The sequence below is a fragment of the Podarcis tiliguerta genome (assembly GCF_965153285.1).
Source record: "Podarcis tiliguerta genome assembly, chromosome: 11".
Taxonomy (NCBI): Eukaryota; Metazoa; Chordata; class Lepidosauria; order Squamata; family Lacertidae; genus Podarcis; species Podarcis tiliguerta.
In genome coordinates, this window is record NC_139544.1 from 25,055,364 (window position 1) to 25,078,679 (window position 23,316).

At 42.9% G+C, this 23,316-nt stretch overlaps 1 protein-coding gene across 1 annotated transcript in view; it reads left to right on the top strand.

Annotated features, from left to right (window-relative positions):
* Positions 1-22,011, top strand: part of LOC310659830 (uncharacterized protein) — a 41,050-nt gene extending 19,039 nt beyond the window's left edge. The window contains exons 7-12 of the mRNA XM_083403673.1: positions 2,191-2,369; positions 14,259-14,416; positions 15,446-15,488; positions 18,829-19,015; positions 19,655-19,790; positions 21,490-22,011. Coding sequence (XP_083259799.1) covers positions 2,191-2,369; positions 14,259-14,416; positions 15,446-15,488; positions 18,829-19,015; positions 19,655-19,790; positions 21,490-21,589 — 803 coding nt within the window. The 3' untranslated portion in view covers positions 21,590-22,011. The remainder of the gene's footprint in view (positions 1-2,190; positions 2,370-14,258; positions 14,417-15,445; positions 15,489-18,828; positions 19,016-19,654; positions 19,791-21,489) is intronic.
* Positions 22,012-23,316: the final 1,305 nt, after the last annotated feature.

Consider the following 23,316-nt stretch of genomic DNA (forward strand, 5'->3'; position numbering starts at 1 on the left):
TAAAATAGATACCAGCCCTTGGGCAACATTTTTTAAATAGATTGTACATAATGTAGCAATACTTCCCCCAACTCTTGAATCTCAAATAATTTTTGTGTTCTCCTATGAATGTCCAAGGATTTTTACACACACACTTGCTCCTGCTCAAAAGTCTGTTGCAAGTATGGACAGGGGAGAAATTAAATTCAGTTTGCATTTAAAAGAAAAACTTCCAAAATCACACTTTCCAAAACAATACATGAACCAAAACATAGCCATCTCCTCGAAATTTTGCAGCACAGTTTTTCAGCCAAGCAATGTGTTCAAACAGGCATATATTACTAAGGCACGGGGTTCATGGAAACAGTGAAAATAACTTATGCACTAGAATAGGGGAAATTGTTTTGCTGAAATGCATATATTAGGCAAAATCGCATACAAACATATGCATATTAGGAGAAATTTGCACTAAAATGCTGATAAATTTTCACGAGGCCTAAAAAAAATATCAAAAACTGATGTGGAAATGGGGAAAAAACTAAAGACTGGAAAAATGAGAACCACAAAATTGACAGGTCTGCCTGTCACTAATTGAAGGTGTATGGGAGTAATTTGTGCAACTATTAATCAGTTCCTTGGTTCAGAAACTATTCAGTCCTTGCCTTGCCCAATTTTGTCTAGTCACATTTGACTATATAGATTTTTAAAAACCACTTTCTAGGAACCTAACATCCTTCTGTTTGCCAAACTCACTACCAAAGAGCCAGCACTCTTCAGGAGCTACAATCAGACTTTTATCTCCATGAGCTGGAGAGTGACAGGGTTGGTGATGAAGGCAGAGCTAGACATTTTTATTCCTACTCACATGTAGTAGGCTTTACACAAGTTCAGAAGGCCCGAAAAGGGCTATTGGGTTATCCAAGATGAAAATGTTTCTGTTGAGAAAATAACTGCTCTGAAAGAAACACACATGAAGGAGCTTTGGTCAGGCTGTTCTCCTAACTGTAGGTGCAAAATAAACTCTGGCCTAGGGATTATTTTCCTTCATGAGCTCTTGCAATAATTGCAAGGGGAAAAGCAGGAGCAAATTAAAGAGAGGCCAGAGAAAACAGATTGACATTTCTGATGTAAGTGTGCTTGAAAGTGCCACAGATTCAATTTAAAAAAAGGGGAAAAAAATCTTTCAAGAGAGAGCCTACCTATGAATTTTATCACTCAGCTGCATTGGAAAAGCTGACTTTGACAGTAAGGGCAAGTTACTTTGGACATGCGGAGACTGATGGAGCAATAAGGTGACAGTGATCCGAGAGGAAAGCCTTGGTTGGATAAAAGACCCTCATTTTCTCTTTGTGCCAGCTACTAATATTGTTATCTGCTCATAGTATCACTTAAGTCTAGGCCAAAATGTCAGGTGGAAAGAGCACATTTAGCAATATTGCTTTTGGGTCCCATGCCTCAAAGACAGATGGGTCCTGACAGTGGCCTTCAAGACATCAATCTACTATTTATGTCTGGTGTTTCTTCAGAAGGAAAATTCATAGCTGGCTCAATGAACACGTTAGACCTGTCTGTGTATAAGAGAACCAACATACAGGTGCAACTAATACGTTACTTGATGAGGAGAGTGTCTTATACAGGGGAAACAAAATGCCACTTAAATTAATTTTGAATTATTTCCCTGGGATATATTAAAACCAAACTGTACCCTTTAGTGCATGTCAGTTAATTCCACCACATACTGAATTCCACCATGCTATGAATTTGACAGAGATCAATAAAGGTTTAATAATGAAAAATGATTTCACAAGTGACTGACAAATTTACCTTGACACACATACCAAATTCATTAATTATAGGTATGCAATTCACACACTTGCGTTGAAGAGAATGGCAGTCATTTACCACATCTATCTCTATTTACTAAGGAGTGTTTTTTTAAAAAAAAATATATTATCAGTCAGGATGCCCCCTCGCATCAATCAGGCCTTAGGCTGATTAACATCCAAACACCCTTGTGAAACAGGGGGTTATTGGTTAGTTTTCATTTTATTATGTATTTTGTGTTCTCGATTTGTATTTTGTATTGGATGAAAGGCTGTATACAAATTTAGTAAGTAATAATAATATATAAGAGTTTTTCCCACCTCCCTGCTTCATAGACTTGGTTTTAATTTACCTTGTAATAGACCACAATAAAATCAAATATTTCAGGTCCAGATATCTTGACATTGTTGGTTGGCTCTGATATCAGTCGTTGTCCCAACACCCCTCGCCCAACATGTCGAGGATATCTGCACAAACGAACCCAGTCAGGAATCCTGAAGGGCTGGAGGAAGAGATGGTTTGTGCTAAAGCACGATGGCTGCCTCTACTATTACAAACACAAAAAGGTAAGGCATGTGTATAATTATTTCATTTGTCCATTGAGGGAGCACGCTGGTAGTGGGTCTGTCCAAATTAAGTACAGTTGTACCTTGAAAATCAAACGGAATCTGTTTGGGAAGTCCGTTCGACTTCCAAAAAGTTCAGAAACCAAGGCACAGCTTCCTATTGGTTTCCAATTGTGCAGGCATGCCGGAAACAATAGCGGAAGTCGCGTCAGATGTTTGGCTTCCAAAAAAACATTCAAAAACCAGAACACTCACTTCTGGTTTTCAATTGTTCACTTCTGGTTTCAACTTGGAACGTTTGACTCCCAAGGCGTTCTGGAGCCGAGGTACGACTGTAGTGGGCAGGCCCTACCCATAGCTGTCAACATTCCCTTTTTTTGTGGGAAATTCCCTTATTTCAGCGTCGTTTCCCGCTGCTTCCCGCTGCTATCCTGGATTTTTAGATATCCCGTAGACTGTCCCTGGGACAGGTGAGGCTGCTGATCCCTTGTTTTCAAATCTGAAAGTTGACAGCTATGGCCATACCCTACTCTGTTTTTGAGAGCGCTCTCTTTCTCTCTCTTGCACACACACACACACACACACACACACACCATGCATTGGACTTCCAGGAGATTGTAATGTTAGTCTATGTTTTTAGTTTGTTCCAGTTCACCAGACTCTGGAGCAATCTGGTCCAAGCCATACACAAATGGCCTCTGGAGACTAGCTGCCGAGGCAGTTGGGGATATTTTGTCATACCTAATGTGTGTTTTGTTCACCATCCTTTGTGCAAAAAGTACATCTGGAACAAATTGCCCTTGTCAGAGGTTGGGACAGATCAGTTACAGAGGGCTTCCCCCTCCTTGCATCCATCCCTCTGTCTTGTCCCTGCCCACCCCCTTTTCCCTCTCCTCACTGCCTTCTCTCCCTCTCAGCTCCCACCCCACACATGAAATAGGCCAAGGACCATTTGAAGAAACCTTGAGGATAGCAAGTTCCCTACCCCTGATTAAAAGGCTCTAATCTCAGAGGGTCGAAATGAATCCTATCTTCAAATAGATACCAGATGAAAATGGAAGGGAATGATCCAAGTCTGAGGCCTGTTCCTCTTCCCTCTTGCAATCTGAGGAATAAATTTAGAGTACACCCTTATTTTATTTTTAATCTACTGGGTGATTGTATAATTAGTGATTGCTTTCCAAACTTGATTTAATTAATCTTGGCTTAAAGCAACTTACGTTTTGAAGACTGTCGCTAGGAGACACATCTTATTACATAACTTCCCCACTAAAATAAGCAGTAACTGTACAGGTAATGTAGCATAGACATTTACATTCAGTTGTTTTCTGTTTATTTTCTTTATTCGTATAAATAATAAACTCAACAATGTTAGAAATTAGTTCACATTTCGTGCTGAGAACCCATCTTGTACTGAGTCCCTCAAAGAGCCAGTGTTAATTTCAAACCATATCCAGCAGGTGGAGAACTTTGATCAGAGATCTTTTTGAAAGTACTGGGAAAAGTCAATGTGTGGGTCCTCAAATGAGATCTTAGCAGACCTGAGCGCATTTTAGCTCCCTAAACCATCTACTATCATGAAATAAAGGGTCAGTGTAACTGGAAAGAGCTGATGTGCAGTGGTAGAACATCTGCTTTGTCAATGGTCCAGCATCTTCAGGTTGAGCTGGAAAAGATTCTTGTCTGAAACCTTGGACAGCCATTTGCAGATGGACCAGTACTTTCACTCAGTATATGGCAGCTTCCTATGTTCCTAAATGAAGCTGGATTCTTAAGATAGACCCAAAATATGACCTCTTCTGTGTGTGAATGGGTGTGCATATATGTTTGACAACATGACCCCCCCCCCTCTTTTTGCATACAACGCTAAGTTGTTAACAGGGCGGTTGTGTGTCACTTAATCTAAATAGTATGTTAAACGTTAGGGGCTGACTTCTTCACTTAGTCTAGAAAAGTGGTCCTCAACAGGTGGGTCACGACCCACTTCTGGATTACCACCTGACCTAAGGTGGGTCACAATAACAGCCAGGAGTGTCAGCTTGGCCCCGCGACTGTGGGCACCCAGGGCCATGGGTGCCATGCAGCCTGCATGGCCCTGGCACCAAAATTTGTGGGCGCCCACCCCCTTCGTGGGGAATTTTGTGGGTGCTCAGGGGCCCAGGGAGTTGGCAGCTGTGATAACAGTAGTACCACCAGGCAAATATATGGCAAGAAGTTAATAAAAAGGTTGAGAACCCACCATATGGGAAACCTCTGCAGAGGATTGCAGTGCCTGGAGACAGGCAGTCAGGTTGTTTATCCACAGCAGTGACCAGAGGAGGGATGACCGCTGGGAAGCTTGCAGAGAGAAGAAATGTCATGGTGCATCCAGGCACCTTCATCTGCCCACCTGCAATGTCTCTCCCATATCAGTCTCTACAGCCACAGCAGGCGCTGTAACTCTCCAATGGTTTGACTTCACCCCCCAAGATACATGCTTCCAATGTCTCCCAAGACAGACGGATGCCAACACAACACACAGGTCCTGAGTTTGACAAGGTTGAAATCAACCCCTCCAAAGAGTGTGAGATATGATCCATCACCTACGAAACATCTGCTTTATATATTTTTGTAGTGCTTAAGGAAACTTGGCAGTTAATCATAGTCTCCCAATATGTACAGATGAGATGAATGCCTTCCAAACAAACTAAGATTTGGAATAAAACTTTACTCCGCTAAAATACTCCATTGCATTCCCATTCCTAACATGCTTTTTTATATCCCCATCAGTCATTCAGCACTTTATGAGTCATCATCAATAGTCCTCATTGGTCAATTTAGGGAGTCTACCCCCTTAAGTCCCCCTTCCCCAATATTTAATTTTACTGTTTACTATTGGGTTCAAATGGGTTATTGAATATTTATTTATTTATTTGATATAAGTTGTTTATTTTAAAGTTATTGTGACCTTTTATATTGGATCAGATTGTTACTATTAACATTTGATGTTTTATTATTATTTTATGTGCGTTGGAAGCTGCCCAGAATGGCTGGGGCAACCCAGCCAGATGGGCACGGTATAAATAAAACATTATTATTATTATTATTATTACTTTTCTACAACCCAACCCTACTGATACCTTCCCTCTTGTGTGAGGTGTGATATTTTGGTTACATAAGCAATGACCCTCATGTCTGAACAATGGAAACGGAGGGGATGATAAGGCCTTTTTATCATTAAAATGCTCAATAGTAACCAATTTTTTGCTTATAGAGAGATTTGTTTGCATTTGCAAGTGCTTATTTAAGATCTACATATGTGTTTTGACCCTTTTTTTAATGAAGGAGGCTTAGCCTGTAGCTCCTGCTTCCTCTGGCTGCTGAAGGACCCACAGATGTTGCAGAGACAGAAAGTGGAAGGAGCTGCAGCTCCCTAGAGAAGCACTGTTTGCCACCAAGGAGAGGATTGGGACAAGTCCCAACATCCTCAGTAGGAAAAATGATGCTATCAGCATCTATTTCTGCTGGGGAGAAGGCCATTCCAGTAGCTTCATTTCCAAGCAGGGGTGCTGGGACTCCAAGGCTCTTTTTTGTTGGTTAAGGTTGGTGTGCAAGGAAGTTGGAGCATCTGCTATCAACTTCAGTACTAACAGCTCCCCACTTCTCTTTGGGGGCACTTGGAAGGAAAGGCATCAGCAGGAGTTCACATCTGCAAGGTGACCCGAGTTTTGCTCACCTTGTAAATGCTAGCAGTTGTTCAAACAGGGATGCTCCCATTTGCAAATCCCCTCCCTTTAAAAAACAACAACCAAAAAAAACTCGTCACCTCTCTGTGCTATTCTGATGTCACACAATATGAGAAAGGAGCAGCAGATGGAAGTCATTTTAAATTTCTTGTTTTATAAGTCTTACAATCGTTCACATCATTGGGAGCACAAATGATGTTTGTTATAAGAATTGTGTTGTTTCATATATTGCTATTGTCTGTCTGTCAATTTATTTTTGTCATTTAGTCGTGTCCAACTCTTCGTGACCCCATGGACCAGAGTACACCAGGCACTCCTGTCTTCCACTGCCTCCCGCAGTTTGGTCAAACTCATGTTGGTAGCTTCGAGAACACTGTCCAACCATCTTGTCCTCTGTCATCCCCTTCTCCTTGTGCCCTCCATCTTTCCCAACATCAGGGTCTTTTCCAGGGAGTCTTCTCTTCTCATGAGGTGGCCAAAGTATTGGAGTCTCAGCTTCAGGATCTGTCCTTCCAGTGAGCACTCAGGGCTGATTTCCTTAAGAATGGATAGGTTTGATCTTCTTGCAGTCCATGGGACTCTCAAGAGTCTCCTCCAGCACCATAATTCAAAAGCATCAATTCTTTGGCTATCAGCCTTCTTTATGGTCCAGCTCCCACTTCCATACATCACTACTGGGAAAACCATAGCTTTAACTATGCGGACCTTTGTTGGCAAGGTGATGCCTCTGTTTTTTAAGATGCTGTCTAGGTTTGTCATTACTTTTCTCCCAAGAAGCAGGCATCTCTTAATTTCGTGGCTGCTGTCACCATCTGCAGTGATCATGGAGCCCAAGAAAGTAAAATCTATCACTGCCTCCATTTCTTTCCCTTCTATTTGCCAGGAGGTGATGGGACCAGTGGCCATGATTTTCTTTTTTTTGATGTTGAGCTTCAAACCATATGTCAATTTATAGTTTGTTTATTTGATTGTATGTATGTATGTTGGTTGGTTGGTTGGTTGGTTGCCTGGCTGGTTTGTTTTCCAGGGATAACTGTATCTATTTTAAAAACAATGAGAGAGAGAGAGAGCAGCAGCAGCAGCAAATAGTCGCGTTGCTCAAAACTGTATAAGATTTCTCCCCGGCTTACTGGCAGACATTTCCTCCCAAAGGTAGATGCATAAAACTCTAAGAACCACACTCTGCATTACAGTAGGTGCACAAGCTCAGTGCCTTCAGGAAGCCCCAAGGCAAAGAGCTTGTGCAACTGCGTAGCAAAGGACAGCAAGAAAGACAGGGAAAGACCGTGTACTTCCTCACCACAGCAGTGGGTCACTCAAGCAATCTAGGTCAACAGAACCTAGTCTTATAAACTATTAATAGATGGCTTAGCCTGATTATCACCAGAGGGCGTTGGTTATTTGAAGATGTGTATTGCCTGGGCTATCTTATTATCTCAGTCTATTCTTTTCTAAGCCAGGTAAACCTAATCCCGCAAGTGTGGGTTGTGCATACACAAGCAAGCTTCCCTTATGTACATACACGTACGCCACTTGCCAGATTGACTTCCACATGTCCAACTGGCTACTACATACATGGCTCCCCTGGCCAGATGCCAGGGGAATTATTTTGTTTTGGGGATCTTGCATTCCACACCAAGTAGATGTTGCCAGCCTTGGGAGAAGAAAAGGAATCAAGGCTTGGAGAGGAATTGGACCCATCCCCTAAACTAATAATTGGTTGTGTAAGAGCTGAGAGCTTCCTAAGTAGCAGTTGTAAAGGAATTGGCCGGTTTGGGCAACTAGACATCCATAGGCTTTTTAAGCCAATGATGGGGAACCTGTGGCCTTCCAAATATCATTGGACTCCAGCTCTGAGACCCTCCAATTGCAAGGGATGATGAGAGTTGGAGATCAACAACATATGGTGGGCCAAAGGTTCCACATCTTTCTACTTTAAGCATTATCGCATGGCCCCGTTTTGGCCCAGGGGGACAATATAGGGTTGGAGACAATTCAGATAGATAAGCATCAGTACATCATCTAAATTGACACCCTGGAAATCAGATTGAATATGAACAATTTTGCTTTTGCAACATAGATGCCAAACTCATCATAACAAGTACAAGATCACTCTATCTCTGCATGGAGCCAGCACAGATTCACTTTCTGGAACAGCTTTGCAAGTAATGGCAGCTGAGAGATACAAGATATTCACTGTGATAATTGTCATAGCATTAGCCATAGTCCTTCTAAAACACTGGGTCACAATTGACCAGCTTCAGAAAGCATCCAGCACAGCCTGTACTCTGAGCAATCTCTCTTGCCTGGAAGCCGCCAGCCCATTTCAGACATAATGCTAAACCATAGTTTATGCTTAAAGGTAAAGGTAAAGGGACCCCTGACCATTAGGTCCAGTCGTGACCGACTCTGGGGTTGTGACGCTCATCTCACTTTATTGGCCAAGGGAGCCAGCGTACAGCTTCCCTGTCATGTGGCCAGCACGACTAAGCCGCTTCTGGCAAACCAGAGCAGCGCACGGAAACACCGTTTACCTTCCCGCCGGAGCAGTACCTATTTAGCTACTTGCACTTTGATGTGCTTTCAAACTGCTAGGTTGGCAGGAGCAAGGTCTGAGCAACGGGAGCGCACCCCGTTGCAGAGATTCGAACCACCGACCTTATGATCAGCAAGCCCTAGGCTCTGTGGTTTAACCCACAGCACCACCCGCGTCCCTTAGTTTATGCTTAGTTGTGAGAAAATACAACCATGAGCCTTTCCTTATATTATTGCCTTCCTTCTCCCCTTCTTCTGTCCTTCACATGCTTAGAAGGAGGGCAGGAGGGTGTTACTGGCACAAAAATGGAAACAACAGGAAATACCGACAATAGAAGACTGGAGATCAAAGTTGTTAGACTATGCTGAATTGGATAAGATGACTGGAAAGATTAGATATTTAAGAGACCAAAAGTTTACAGAAGACTGGGGGGAATTTGTTGAATATCTGGAGAGCATAAGTGAAGGTCAAATAACGCTAGAAGGTTTTAAAAGAGCACTGTGAAAATGTGAGAGATGTTGTTAAAAGGAAATAGAGGAAAAAAGATTTAAATAATGACAATATTAAAAAAAGGAAATGCGTAAATTAATAATGACTACGAACGATTTACGGAAAAGCTGAAGGAAGTCCAAAAAGAAAGATTTGGAAAAAATAGAATGTGAAACCAATGTATGTTTTGTTTTGTTTTGTTGTAAATTAATAAAAATTATTAAAAAGAAGAAGAAGAAGAAGAAGAAGAAGGGCAGGAACGGGACAATGCTCTCCTTCCTGTGCTCTCCATCAGTTGGTATTCAGATGAATACTGATACTGAAGGTAATAAATAGCCATCGTGAGTATATGTCCTTACAGAATCATTGAATCAAAGATCTGTACAGTTGGAAGGGATCAAGAAGTCTCATCTAGTCCAACCCCCTGCAATGCAGATATCATTTGCCCTGTGTGAGACTCGAACCCATGACCCTGAAATTGGTCTCCTGCCCTACCAACTGAGCTAAAGTTGGACCATAAAAAATAATTTTGGGTATTAATTTTCCCATACACATTTCACCTGTTGTTGCCTCCACCCCCCTATGATTGAACCAAATAACGGTTGCAAGGTAAAAAGGGGGGGGGTCTTTAAAATTATCTTAATTTCCAGCATTGCATCCAGAGCCCAGTTTATATAAAATACGTTTTCAGCTCCCTGGGTCTGGGCCTTTCACATTGTCTCACTCCCTGATGGAACATCCAAGCCCGTCTTCTTTCAAGCCCACGTATTCATTGCTAAGTCTAAGTGGTTTATATAAAAGGCTTAACTATAAATAGATTTAGGTCTGAGCTATTCCTCCTAGAGGTACAATGTGCATTTGCTCTCCATTCTAACAGAGAGCTTTATCCTCCACAGGCAGAAAGTCGTCCCATTCTTTATAACCAGCCTGCAATCTGATTCCATTTGCAGAGCCTCTGTGAGGCCCATTGTGAGTGGATTGGTTTGCTAATTAAACACTATGGTTCTATCTAGGCTCTAATTCCACAAAAGCTTATGTCACAATAAATCTGTTGGTCTTTTAAGGTGCCGTGACACTCCCTTGGGCATGCTTTGTGTTTCCTCTTATTAGTCACTGATTAATTTTCTTTGCAGATGGAAAGAGCAATCTACAGGTTGCATGCTAGGGAGTTGCACGACCCTAGATTGGAGTTCCACTCCTGTTTCCAGCACAAAGTGGACTACCCAGTCTAGGCCCCTGTGGGTTGGAAGCTCACTATGTTGTGAGCCACTGAACTGAGGAAATGGTTTGGATACCACAAAGAAGTGAGGAGGGTAATGGTAAAGGTAAAGGTAAAGGACCCCTGGATGGTTAAGTCCAGTCAATGGCGACTATGGGGTGTGGCGCTCAACTCGCTTTCAGGCCGAGGGAGCCAACGTTTGTCCACAGACAGCTTTCTGGGTCATGTGGCCAGCATGACCAAACCGCTTCTGGCGAAACGGAACACCGTGATGGAAGCCAGAGCACACAGAAACATCATTTACCTTCCCGCCACAGTGGTACCTATTTATCTACTTGCACTTTGATGAGCTTTCGAACTGCTAGGTTGGCAGCAGCTGGGACTGAGCAACGGGAGCTCACCCCGTTGCAGGGATTCAAACCTCTGACCTTCTGATCGGCAAGCCCAAGAGGCTCAGTGGTTTAGACCCATGTCCCATGTGGGGAGTGTAGAAGCAATGTGACTCACACCCTCCCGAGACACACCCCTCACCACCCCTGCCTTGCACCCTGCTTGAGTTTCTTTGCCCTGAACTCTAATAATGGCTCTGGATGGAGGATAGAAGGGGAAGTGTGGCTGTGGACGCAGGTGAAATTTGTCTCTGGACATGCCCACCATTGACATTTAGCCCCCTGGGATGCTACCCAGAAGGGAATGTGACTCACAGGCTGAAAAAAGTTCCCCCACCCCTCATCTACAGCAGATGCACCACCTTGGGCCAAAGATTGTGGGGGGCTCAGTGGCCCAGTGTGCATGTGGTGGTGAAAGGAGGTGCATCGTTGGTAGGAGGCCTTGCCCAGTGCCGTGAAACTTCAGTGTCCATGGCTCCTCTTCTCTCACGCTCAGGAGCCTGCCTTTGATGCTTCCCCATGCTCAGCTTGGCTAAGGAATATTGAGGGGGGCTGGCAACACCACCGCCCCCTAGAGTTGGCACACCTGATATATAAGAAGCTGTTGGGAGTGGTCATTAGAAGATTCACAACATGGTGTCACCAGTGGGCTGATGATACCTATCTCTAGTTCTCTGTTACAGCTGAATTGGGTATGGTGGGGCAAGTCCTAAGCTGGTGTCTAAACACGGTGGAGGGCTAGATGACAGCCAATAAGCCCAATCTTTAGATGAAAGTTCTGTGGGCAAGTAATTCCTGGGTGTACATGCCTCTTCTGGACTGGGTTGCAATCTCCCTGAAGGACTAGATGCACAGTCTAGGGCAGCTCCTTGAACCATCTTTGTCCATGGTGACCTCAGTGGCTAAGAGTCCCATAGCATTGGCTGCTATGCCATTATAGCTTCAGGGTATCATTCATTGGTAACCTTGGGATTGGACTATTGTAATATGGCACCCTACAACTCCCATCATTCCTGACCATGCTGTCTGGGGCTGATGGGAGCTAGAGTCCCCTCTATGGTCCAAACAGTGTTAGTGATTCTGCATACAAAATGCGGCAGTGGATCTTATTTGAGATTAATTATGCCACACTAAAAGGATCTGACCTTGTTTATGTAGTCTTAGACAAGCAGCAAAATGCTTATGCTTCTCTCTAATGGCTCATTTGCATTTTTGAATATTTTGCAACTCTTGTCTATGGACTTCTTTTCTAGTAGCACAGCTGGACTGGGGGAGGCCTGGAATGGATTTGCATTTCTGCTTTTTCTCTGGCCAGATTCCTCCACCTCTGCCATCGCCGCCACCATAATATATGCAGAGTTTACAACAGATGGTGGATGAGAGCAGACAATATAATGTTGTAATGACTCAGATATGAGAAATCATCATGTCTCAAGTAAAGCAGACCTTGTTCTTTTTTTTTTTTTTTTTACAGAGCACAGTCCTCTATTTGGTGGGCTGTCCTGTCCAATATTAGGAATCATCAAAGGGGAGCTCGTACAGCAGACTAACAGAGTCTGTGACTGCATAGCACCTGGTCATAGTCTTTGTTGCCATGCTGCAATATAGATTTAATTACAGTTATTATTTCTACATTTATATCTATATAAATTAGCATGTACTTCTTTTCTGCAGATCGGTACCATCTTTTATTGTGTATTTGTGATGCATTTCCTTATTTTTTGCAATACAAGCCCTTCGCTGAAATTTAGGGAGGGCCTGCGTTGACAAAATTTGTTTGCTCTTACGATCAACAATCTGGTGTGAAAAGTAGATTGTGCCGAGACTGTTCCTGTTTCAGATGGTAAGATTGTCAGTGATGCTTCACAACAGAAGTAAGAAAAAATGAGTGTAGTAAGAAAATAGTCCAGTAAACGCAGGGTTGAAACTGAGTCTAAGAGATCTGGGGTATAAGTTGGACGGACTCATTGCATAGGCTTAGCGAGCTATTTCCTGTCATCAGCCTGTTCCACTGGCTTGGTTCAGGTATAACACAAAGCCATGGTTTGTTTGAACCTAAGACCACCCACAAACTGTGGTTGACAAATATTGATTCAGAATTGCAATTGGAACCTGGTTTGAAAAACCACCATTTTACAAGCTGATCTGCACACTACTCTTTGCTGTTGTGCCTGAATTCAAGCACCATTGACCAACCACAGTTAAAGTCATTACTGTGCTACAAGAGGCTGCTGTGCTGGGGAGATGGAAATGAACTTATGAAGCTGAGCCTTGAGTAAATGAGAAACAAAAGCTGACAAGTAGCTTAAGCTTGTTGTTTGTCTGCTGTGCACACGGAAGCTAAAACCATGGAGTAGTATGCTCCAGCGCAAGTATGCTTAGCGCAAACCATGTGTTCTGTCTTGCACTACATCTGAACTCATCCACAGTCTCTTTAGGGAGTGATCTAAACTGGTGTTAGCAGTCAGCACAAAGGTTAGGGCACACAGCATTCCCATTGGGAAATTCTGGGAGTGAGGTTGCATCAGGAAACAAAATGCATAGTTCATCAAGGGAGGAGCTTAATAGATCACACTTGCAAAGGAAAGTATAACCTAATTTCCACAGCAATTGCTATGTAAGTATATTAGGCATGTAGCGATCACATGCTCTGAGAAGAGTCCTCTCAGAGTTAAAAGCAGAAGAGCGCAAAGGTAGTCTTTCCTTTTGCTGCAGGGTTTTACTTTTTCTGAAATATTGAAGTTGGTCAAAATGAAAACCACAGCCGCTGGAAATTTAGAGTAGGCTGTACAATAGGAAGTGTTGGAGGGTCGGTTCACTGCAAGCATAGGGCTGGCCTAAGACATTTTGCTGCCTGAGGCAAAGGACCAGATGGTGCAGTCCATGTACGGAAGCCAACTTGACTGAAGGGTGAATCATACATCGACAGGACAGTGTCCTTCGCCACACTTGAGGGCAGTAAGCTAGCTTGGGAGAAGCTCTGTCCTCCAACACTTTGTCGCCACTGCCACTCTTCCCCTACTATCTGCTACCTGAGGCAACTACCTCACTGTGCCTAATGATAGGGCCAACTCTCTGAAAGCCCAAAATGATTCCCCTAAAAATAAACTAAGTCTAGCATCATAGGAAAAGAACAGGACTAGAATGTGATCCTCTTGTAAAACATATCCAATGCATGCAAGTATTTTCTCTTTCTCTCACGTTCAGGGGAGGTTAATGTATATATTTCCTTCTAAGTAGAGCAAAAGGGATTGGGACAGCTGCAGTGAATCCTCTTGACTTTAAAGAGAAGGCATGATTATCCTCAGGTTCCCTCCCAACTCTACAATTCTATGATGCTATGGAATCAGCTTCTTTTGGAGAAATCCCATAGTACTTGGCTTTACTATGCAATCTTTGCTTTTTAGATGAGAAGCAATTTGTGGAATTAAAGGGGATGTTTAGCAAAAACACCACCACCACGTCTCTTAAGCCCCCCATGGCTTTTCTCAAAATCTTTTCTTCTTCTTCTTCTTCTTGTCTTCATTACAGGATGAAGGAAAGTGCCGACCATTAGAAGTCACAAAGTTAGAAGGTGCTGAAATTGGTGTGGACAGTACCCTGGGCAAGCCCTTTGTATTTAAGTGCATTCCTCAGACTGGAAACAGGATTTTTTACTTCTGTGCCACATCAAACCAAGAGATGAAGAGGTACACAATCCACTCACTACATTCCTTTCTATGTTTTCTTTCTTCCTAGTTCTGCAAAATGGATTTGCTTATTAAGGTCAATTGCATAAGCAGCAGGCAGTCTCTTACTGCAGGAGAGAAAACATTTGCACTGAGATTTAATTAGGGTTACCACATATACAATTCTCCCCTCCCCCATCAGCATTCTGTCAGTAACTTGCATAATATGTTATTTTATTTTGCATTCCTCTGGTTTTTTGTTGTTCTTTAGCATAATCATTTAAGAAAAGCAGTCCTGGATGGACCAAGCCAAAGGCCTCTCTGATCCAGCATTTTTCATTTATTTATTGCATTTATATCCAACCTTTCCTCCATGGGGCTTGAGCTGATGTACATTTCATCCTCACAACAATTCTCTGAGGGAGAGGTTAGGCTGCGAGTAAGTGGCTGGCCCAAGGTCACCCAGCGGCCTTCATGGCCAAGTGAAGATTAGAACCCTGGTCTCCCAGGTCCTAGTCCAACACTCTAACCACTTCACCACACAGGCTCCCTGCTTGTTTCCAACCAGTTTCCTGTGGGAAATCCGCAAGCAGGGTATGAGGTCAACAGCCTTCACTCACTGTGATTTCCCCAGCAACTGTATTCAGCCTGCTTTCAATATTTCCATTTGCGCATTCTCTGCATATTCTATACATACATAATTCCTTCTCCTACTAGGAGACACCAATACTGTTTTGCATATAGGTGGCTATGTGCATATTTGTCCTCTGATAGCAGAAGAAAAGAAGTATGGCAATGGTGGAGATGAAGAACATTTGCAAAATGTTTCTTCATACCAGTATGAGAAATGCTGTGAGGATGTTAGCACCTGTTTTTGTGAGGTACAGACTCCTCCATGTGTTTGAAATTGGCCCTGCCAATTATTTCATCATACAGGCCTGTGTAAGTGAGCAGCTATCTACCATTTCCCCTAAAGAGCCACAAGGCCCCCATGCAGGATGTTGCACTCAAGCAAACCTATTCTCATCTATGGTTTTTTCCCCTCCATAGGTGGCTGGAGGCCATGGAGAAAGCTGTGCATCCCGTTCATCAGGTAACCTTGCCAGAGCCTTTGTTTTTGTCTGTGCATGTCCATTTCTAATTTACAAACTTTACATGCTGAGGGTGACCTTAAATTGTGCATAGACTCACCAAAGTCTACGAGAGAGTACTTGGCAAGGGATTAAGTCCCCCTTCTGGTCTCTCACATATGCCAATCCTAGGGCAGATGCTGAGTGAGTACTTTATCTTCATGGCCCTCAGCTCTTGGCAGTCATTCATGGGGCAGGCAGAACCAGCTTCAAGTGTTCTGCATGCTATTTGCCAACCAACAGGTGAGCCGCTGTGCGAAGCTGCCTTCACTCTGAGATCTCTCTGTATTTGTTCTTTGTTAGCCATAGCAACGGCTTTGCTAAGCCATTCTTGAAAACAGAAACATTAACTCTGGTAGGGTATCCAGATTTGCAACTCCAAGCAACCCTTAACAAACTAAAGGCCCAGAATTCCTCAATAGAAAGAATATGCTTAAGAAGGTCTAAATCAGGGACAAGGAACCTCCAGCCCTCCAGATGCAATCCTCATCACCCCTAACCATGATGGTTCAACATCATCTGAAGATGATGGTCTAAATGGTTTAGACCCTGGTCTAAATGCTGCCAAAAATACTATATATACAAGAATATTAAGGCAGTCAGAACAATGCAGGATGTAACAATAAGTCAAACATTGCTAAGACCAGGGGTGAAAGGTTTCTTAGGATAATGTGGTTTTAGACCATTTCAGCCTTTTAGCAATTTTCTACTGCTTGGGAAACCCATTATTTTTATAGATTACTACTTCGCTGCTACGCTCTGGTTAAGACATCATTTTATTTTATTTTCCATTTCCTTTCACATGAACAGATGCAAATACAATCACATAACAGGTCTCATTAGTAATTTTTGCTTACAGTTTATGGTTTCTCCCTTTAAAAAAAATGTAACGGAATAAGCGAATGCTAAATTACAATCCTCTTTAGCCTGACAAGCCACCCAGAGGGTGGTTGTTGTTGTTGTTTTTAGGCAAAATAACAAGAACTCCCTTTTGCAACGGACAGTGGTTTTCTTTATTGCAAACTCAATGGTGCCACACACTGAAGCGTTGGTGCTATGTCATCCTAATGAGACTGAGAGTAAAGCATCTAATTCCGCATATGTGCTGAGCATCCTTTCAGTCCTCTCTTTGCACTTTGCCACCGTACATCCCAGAAGGTTCACCGGCAAGGGATGGCGGGGCATGCACTTAACAGTATTTCCTGAAGTTAGCTCATCTCCTCCTCTGCAGGCTCATCAAGGCTCCAGAGGAAATAATGCAATTTAAAGGGAAATAGATCATCAACATTGTATGGCTTCTCTCCAAGGACTTCAAATGAGCAAAGACATAGGCTGCTTACCAATTTTGCTGATAAACAAGCACATTTGCTCTAGACCACCGAGGCTCAACTCTTGAGCTTCCATCTGATGTGAAAATGAGGAGAAATATCCTGGTTTGCAGCTTGATCCTTTTCACATAGCCATGCATTTGTTTGTACATGAGACCGTGGCAACCTGATTTAATTCTCAAGAGTTTTGTTATCATTTTTAGGCCTGTTCTGCAGAACTAGGCATGGATATATGCACACCTTCCACTCTAGGTAGCAGCAGGGGAATCTTTGAAAGATGTCAGGAGATAAACAATCACAATAGATCAAGCGATGGCCTTCATTCAAGCTGTTCTCTAAGTTGTACAACCTTCCAATTTCATATAAATGTCAGTAGGAGCCGTTGTTCAGGATCCTCTGCTGTGTGAGCAGACTTCCACTCATGCAAAGGATGTTACTTCTCCTCCTCCTCCTCCTTTTCCTTGCAAACTGTCAGCCCTCTGGAGCAGATTTCAGGTGTGAAGCAGACAAAAGCAGGAAGAAGTGCAAGCAGAAGGTCATTCTTCTGGTTGATGGGCACCAGTTGGATTTTGTCCTCTGTTTTTCTAAGAATCTTTAGAATTGTTTGTTTGCACACTCTGCTTCAGACACTGTTTAAGCAACTAGTGAGCTATTTAATTTATTATCTGGACTGAGTAGATTTTATTAGCCTCAGGAACAAGTACCTCTAGCAAAGCAGTTGTCTGAGTAGTCCCATCACAGACAAGAAACACAACTTAATGTCATGCTCCTCAACCCTAACTAGAGATGTTTGCAGTTATATGCTGAGTTGTGTCATGGCAAGGCATTCTGATAAGACTTCATTAGGGACAACTCAAGAGTTTTGTGGCAAATTCAAGACTAAAAAAAACTCATTAAAGGCTAAGCTTCCACAGACTAGGGCAGGGGTAGGGCCTATGTGGCCTTCCCATTGTGGCAGGACCACAGCTACCATCTTTCCTGACCATTAGACATGTTGGCTGGGGCTCATGGGAACTGGAGTCCCACAATATATGGACTGCTTGCAGGTTCCCCATCTCTGAATTGGAGTCTGTTCCATCAGATGCAGCATATGCAATATGTGATCATGTATTTGTTTGTGCCACAAGATACTTAATATGTTTTGCTACAGCCGACTAACGTGACCATTCCATCTAGAAGCTAACTTCAAAGCAAGCTTCAAGCTTTGCAAACGCTAACATCTGAAAACAGCTTCTAATGTTAGATTCCAACTGCATGCCTTTCAGACCCATATATTAAGATGAATGTCAGATGAATGTCAGTGTAATTAAAGAATGGGTTCATTTCACTGCTTCAAGCATGCATTCTTTATTCTCATCCCCACCAGATGTATTTGGCCAGATACGTTGCTTAGCAAACCGTCATTTGACATATCACATGCTACATTTGAAGGCATGAGACTTGAGAAATGTGCTGATTAATGTGATACCCAAAATCACCGTGAAGATAATAACCAAAATGAGAAATGAGCATTAAAATGGGCACAGTATGGATTTATAGAATGCTGACAGCAGGAAATCAGAATTTAACAGGCCAGAGTATGTGCCTTATGAATTGCTGACAGATCTACCCATTTCACAATACAGTGGTACCTCGAGTTAAGAACTTAATTCGTTCTGGAGGTCCGTTCTTAACCTGAAACTGTTCTTAAACTGAGATACCACTTTAGCTAAATGGGGCCTCCCGCTGCCACCGCACGATTTCTGTTCTCATCCTGAAACAAAGTTCTGAACCTGAGGTACTATTTCTGGGTTAGCGGAGTCTGTAACCTGAAGCATCTGTAACTCGAGTTACCACTGTATAGACTGGACAAATTATAAGCTGACATCTTAACTTTCTAAATTCTTGCGGCTTTAAATATACTTGGACATGTTTGTGTACATTGAGCTCATTTAACAACAGTAAAAGTGGTCTCTTTACTAACTCCAATGTGCAGAACCACGTCTGGGTAGATGTCACCATGCACAACACAAGCCTTCCACCACTTGCCATCAAAAACCCGGAGTGCCTGGGACTTCTTCACCAATTGGACAAGAACAAGGACATGTGGGTTCAACACTACTGCATTCTGAAAGATGGCTGCTTGTATTTTTATGCCAGCATACGCTCTACACATGCCCTTGGTAGGTGGTCACCTTTCCTCCTCCTTTTTTGAAACCAAGTAGGTTTTCCTCCTATACATAATACAAAAATGCCAATATTGCAAAACAGGAAGCTTCAGTGTGGTGTAACACTTAGTGGGTTGGACTATGACCTGGGAGACCAGGGTTCAAATCTCCACTCAGCCATGAATGGGGTGACCTATGCTTTGCTAGGTCTACTTTCAGTATTCCTTTATTACATAGTTGGAGCTTTGGCCTGGCATTCCAGGGGTCCTGATTCTTACAGTGACTTCTCAAGATACAGCCACTTTATTTTGTTGTGACACTGTGCATCCTCTGCAAAACAGAAATATTTGAGAAAATGTCAATAAACAGCTGACGGGCAGAGCTAGAGTTCTTGGGAGTCGGTCAAGGAGCGCCTAGTAGACCTGATGTGATCTGGAAAGCCTTGCTCAGGAAAAGCACCTGATCTGTTAGGTCTATGAATGCGGGAACCTGTGACCCATTTAGCCTCATGCCGGCAATGATTTCCTCTGGGTCTCAAAAGAGACGACTTTCCCAGCCCTGATTCCTGGGGGTTTTTTGCTGGAGACTCGGGGGCCATCTGTGTGCATAGTGTGTCCTCTACCTTTTGCCTATTGTCCCTCTTTCTTTTTCTAGGTGGGATTTACCTGCAGGGATACACTGTGAGTGAACAGGCCCTTGGTTCCAGGAGGTCCGTGATTGAAGTGAAGCCACCTTCGGAGGAGTTTAAAACCTTCTACTTATGTGCAGAAAGCGTGACCGAAAACAAACGGTAGATGATGTGCTCCTCTCTCCTCTGAAATTGTTTCTCTAGCCCATTTCTACCTGCCTTTCCACCACCTTTCCGTAGTTGTAGACAATGAGTGAAGTAGAGAGTTTTGAGGCTTCTGAGTAATTGTCTGGGTGGTTGACTACCTTTAAGTAGAACTGAAGTTTTCTATGAACAATTATGAACAAAAAAGCTCTGTGTGTGTGTTGGAGAATGGCGACTTTAAGGCCACATAAGAGAGTAGAAGGAACTGAGTTGTGCCTTCTTAAAATCTTAAAATCCTAATGAGACATCCATAGATATTCAAAGATATCCATTCATGACAATTTCATCACAGAAACTGAAGAAACAGCGTCACTGTGGAAGTGATCTATGCTAAGGGGAATGGTCCTTCAAACTTTCGATGCATCACATATAGGGAAGTAAGAAAGTATCATTTTCCATTCCCTCCTGTATTCATCACATACAGCATGGTTTCTATTCTACTAGAGTCAGTGGTGGAGCTTCATGCTTCGGCACAGGGTGTGTGTGTGGAGAGCGGGGGGGGGCAGGCGCACCACCCACAGGGGCATGGCGCCCAGCATGGGCGAAGGGCAGCCGCAATGGCACCCCACCAGGATCGCGCTGATGGGGGCGGTATGCTCCCCCTGCACTCCTCTTCCTCTGCTAGTGACTAGAGTTTGTCTTCCACCAGAAACCTTTTCAATGAAATGGAGAGGGGAATGATGTAATGAGAATGTAATTTATGTGACAAAATTATGCAACTTACGTAATTTACACAATTAATTACGTAAAGTGCATTGTCATTACGTTTTCCTCAGAATTTCCCACATCCTTAATCACAGACCTACAGAAAGAGCAGGACCTATCCTGTCTTGACTTAAGCCACATTTTTTGTATATTACTTTCCAGGACTTGGTACAATGCAGACAATCCAGTTATCTATCACATGTCAAAACATTCAAACCACAATCTCAGTCAGTTAGGTATCCATTTTATTCTGAATCCCACAATGCTTTCCATGCCAGTTTTAAGCCAAACTAGATCAAAGGATGGACGCGGGTGGCGCTGTGGGTTAAAGCCTCAGTGCCTAGGGCTTGCCGATCGAAAGGTCGGCGGTTCGAATCCCCGCGGCGGGGTGCGCTCCCGCTGTTCGGTCCCAGCGCCTGCCAACCTAGCAGTTCGAAAGCACCCCTGGGTGCAAGTAGATAAATAGGGACCGCTTACTAGCGGGAAGGTAAACGGCGTTTCCGTGTGCGGCTCTGGCTCGCCAGAGCAGCGATGTCATGCTGGCCACGTGACCCGGAAGTGTCTTCGGACAGCGCTGGCCCTTGGCCTCTTTGAGTGAGATGGGCGCACAACCCTAGAGTCTGTCAAGACTGGCCCGTACGGGCAGGGGTACCTTTACCTTTACCTAGATCAAAGGATAAGGATTTGTAGGAGGCAATGTAGGAGTCTTCCCCCCCCCCAAAAAAAACCCCATAATTGTTGTGCTGAAAACTAGAGCTACTGTCCATTCCTCCTAAATAATTCTTTTTACAAAAACTTTGCCACGCTTCCAGTCCCCGCTACTTTTGGCAGCGCGCTTGCTGTGATACGATTGTTCATCTGCCATATTGATGCAAGCTCAAGCAATCTTTAGCTTGCAGTTATCCAAACACCATTCATTTAGTGACCAGCTCTGCCTATTCCTTTCTTCCAGATGGATCACGGCACTGAAAGCCTCAGTCAGTAAGTGGTTGCCATTAAACCAGGCCATTCAAGACTTCATGAACCGACCATTGGAGGAGACCAAGATGTGAAGGGGAATCTAATACAGTCTTCTGTACTGGGCTTCAGAACAAGTGTGTACCTGCTACCAGCAAATGATAATTTAGTAACATTTGATCATCACATCTCTCATAACTTACAAGCTGCACAATTTTGTAAGCAATTAGTAAATAAACAAAAACGCCCTTCATGTGGATATTCCCCCATTTGTTTTGTGTCTTTCTTTTTTTTACTGCACCTACTACGCAGAAGGAGCTACAATTAGACTCATGCAATGTGTTGTTATGATCTTATTTTCAGCGTTGAAAACATCATTCTCTAAGGGTTGTGGGGGGGTTGCATGTTTGCTCCTGGGAGTTGTTATCCTGTGCTTTTACAGACATTAAACTCAAATATCCCTGAATAATATTTTTCCCATTTTCCTCTGGAGTTTCAAGCACATTTGCAAGCTAATACTAATGGACAACTGCAGTTATAAATAGCAGCATATAATTTGATGTGCAGACATTTCAGTTGACTTAATTATAGGTATCTATTGTCACTATAACACATTGATGATGTTTTTCACAGCAGTGAATTGGTATTTTTCTCCCCAGATGTCCCTCTATGTTCTTGCCAAAATCATAAAGGCATTTACCAAGGTAATTTTTTTATGGGTATTGTGGGGTTTTGGGGTTTTTTTTAAAAAGCCATTTCAGAAAGTTTTTTGTTTGTTTATATCAAACATATTTCTTTGGAAAGAATCGTGATGTATGTATGTATGGTGTTTTTAATCATGGGTGTAATCATACAATGGTTTGTCTTTATTGAAACTAGGCTATAAGGTTGCAGTCCTACACTCACATGGAAATAAGCCCCATTGACATCTATAGAAGTGACTTCTAAGTAGACACATGCAGGATTGAACTGGAAATCTAAATAAGATTGAAGGCATAATGTTTATCAAACCAGACCAGAAATTTATGCTTGTGGTTGATCATGAAGCCCCTTTCCTGTCCCATATAGGAGAAAATGTGCACCTCCATTCTGCAGAAAGCAAACCACAGAAGGTCTTTTCACAATGGCCTGAGTGACTACAGGTTCATTACTGAACAACAGACAAATGTCAGAGTTTTGAGGCTGCCTGCCTATCAATTGGCTGAAGGACACCAAATTTTATTTCTTCCGCTCTGTGTTTCAAAAAGTTTTATTTACCAGAATCTGGCCATTTTGATGTCCTCCTCCCCAAAATTATGTCGAGTTTATTTCATCAACTGGTTTTGCACAACTTTAAAGGACAATAGTGGAGAGTTAAGCTTTCTCTTGAATCCTAAGCAACCAGCATTGCCAGATTCTTAGATGAAAATCCAGTTGCCTTGTAACCAGACTTCAATGGCATACCCACATATATGCCCATCTGCTGTGCTGGCATCGTGCCCCACTAGCAAGATAGAGTGCTAATTTTAAATGAAGGAGGGGATTATAGGTTTTTATAAAGAGGGGAATGTGGGGGAATTATATTTCATATACACCAAAGGATGGCGATATTAAATTGTGGGCATTGCATACAAGAGACTGTATGGTATTCATGGACACTTTAGGAATTAAATACTATGTTTCCATCTTTTCTAAATTTCCCTGGTTACAATGATGTCAGGTGTAGCTTGTTAAATGATGGCACAGACATTATTTGCTAACGGTTGCTTCCTGTAAGTTTTCCCTGCTAATTGATTAAGTTTCATTCTGTTGCATCAGCTGAGCAAACCTACAGCAAACTGCT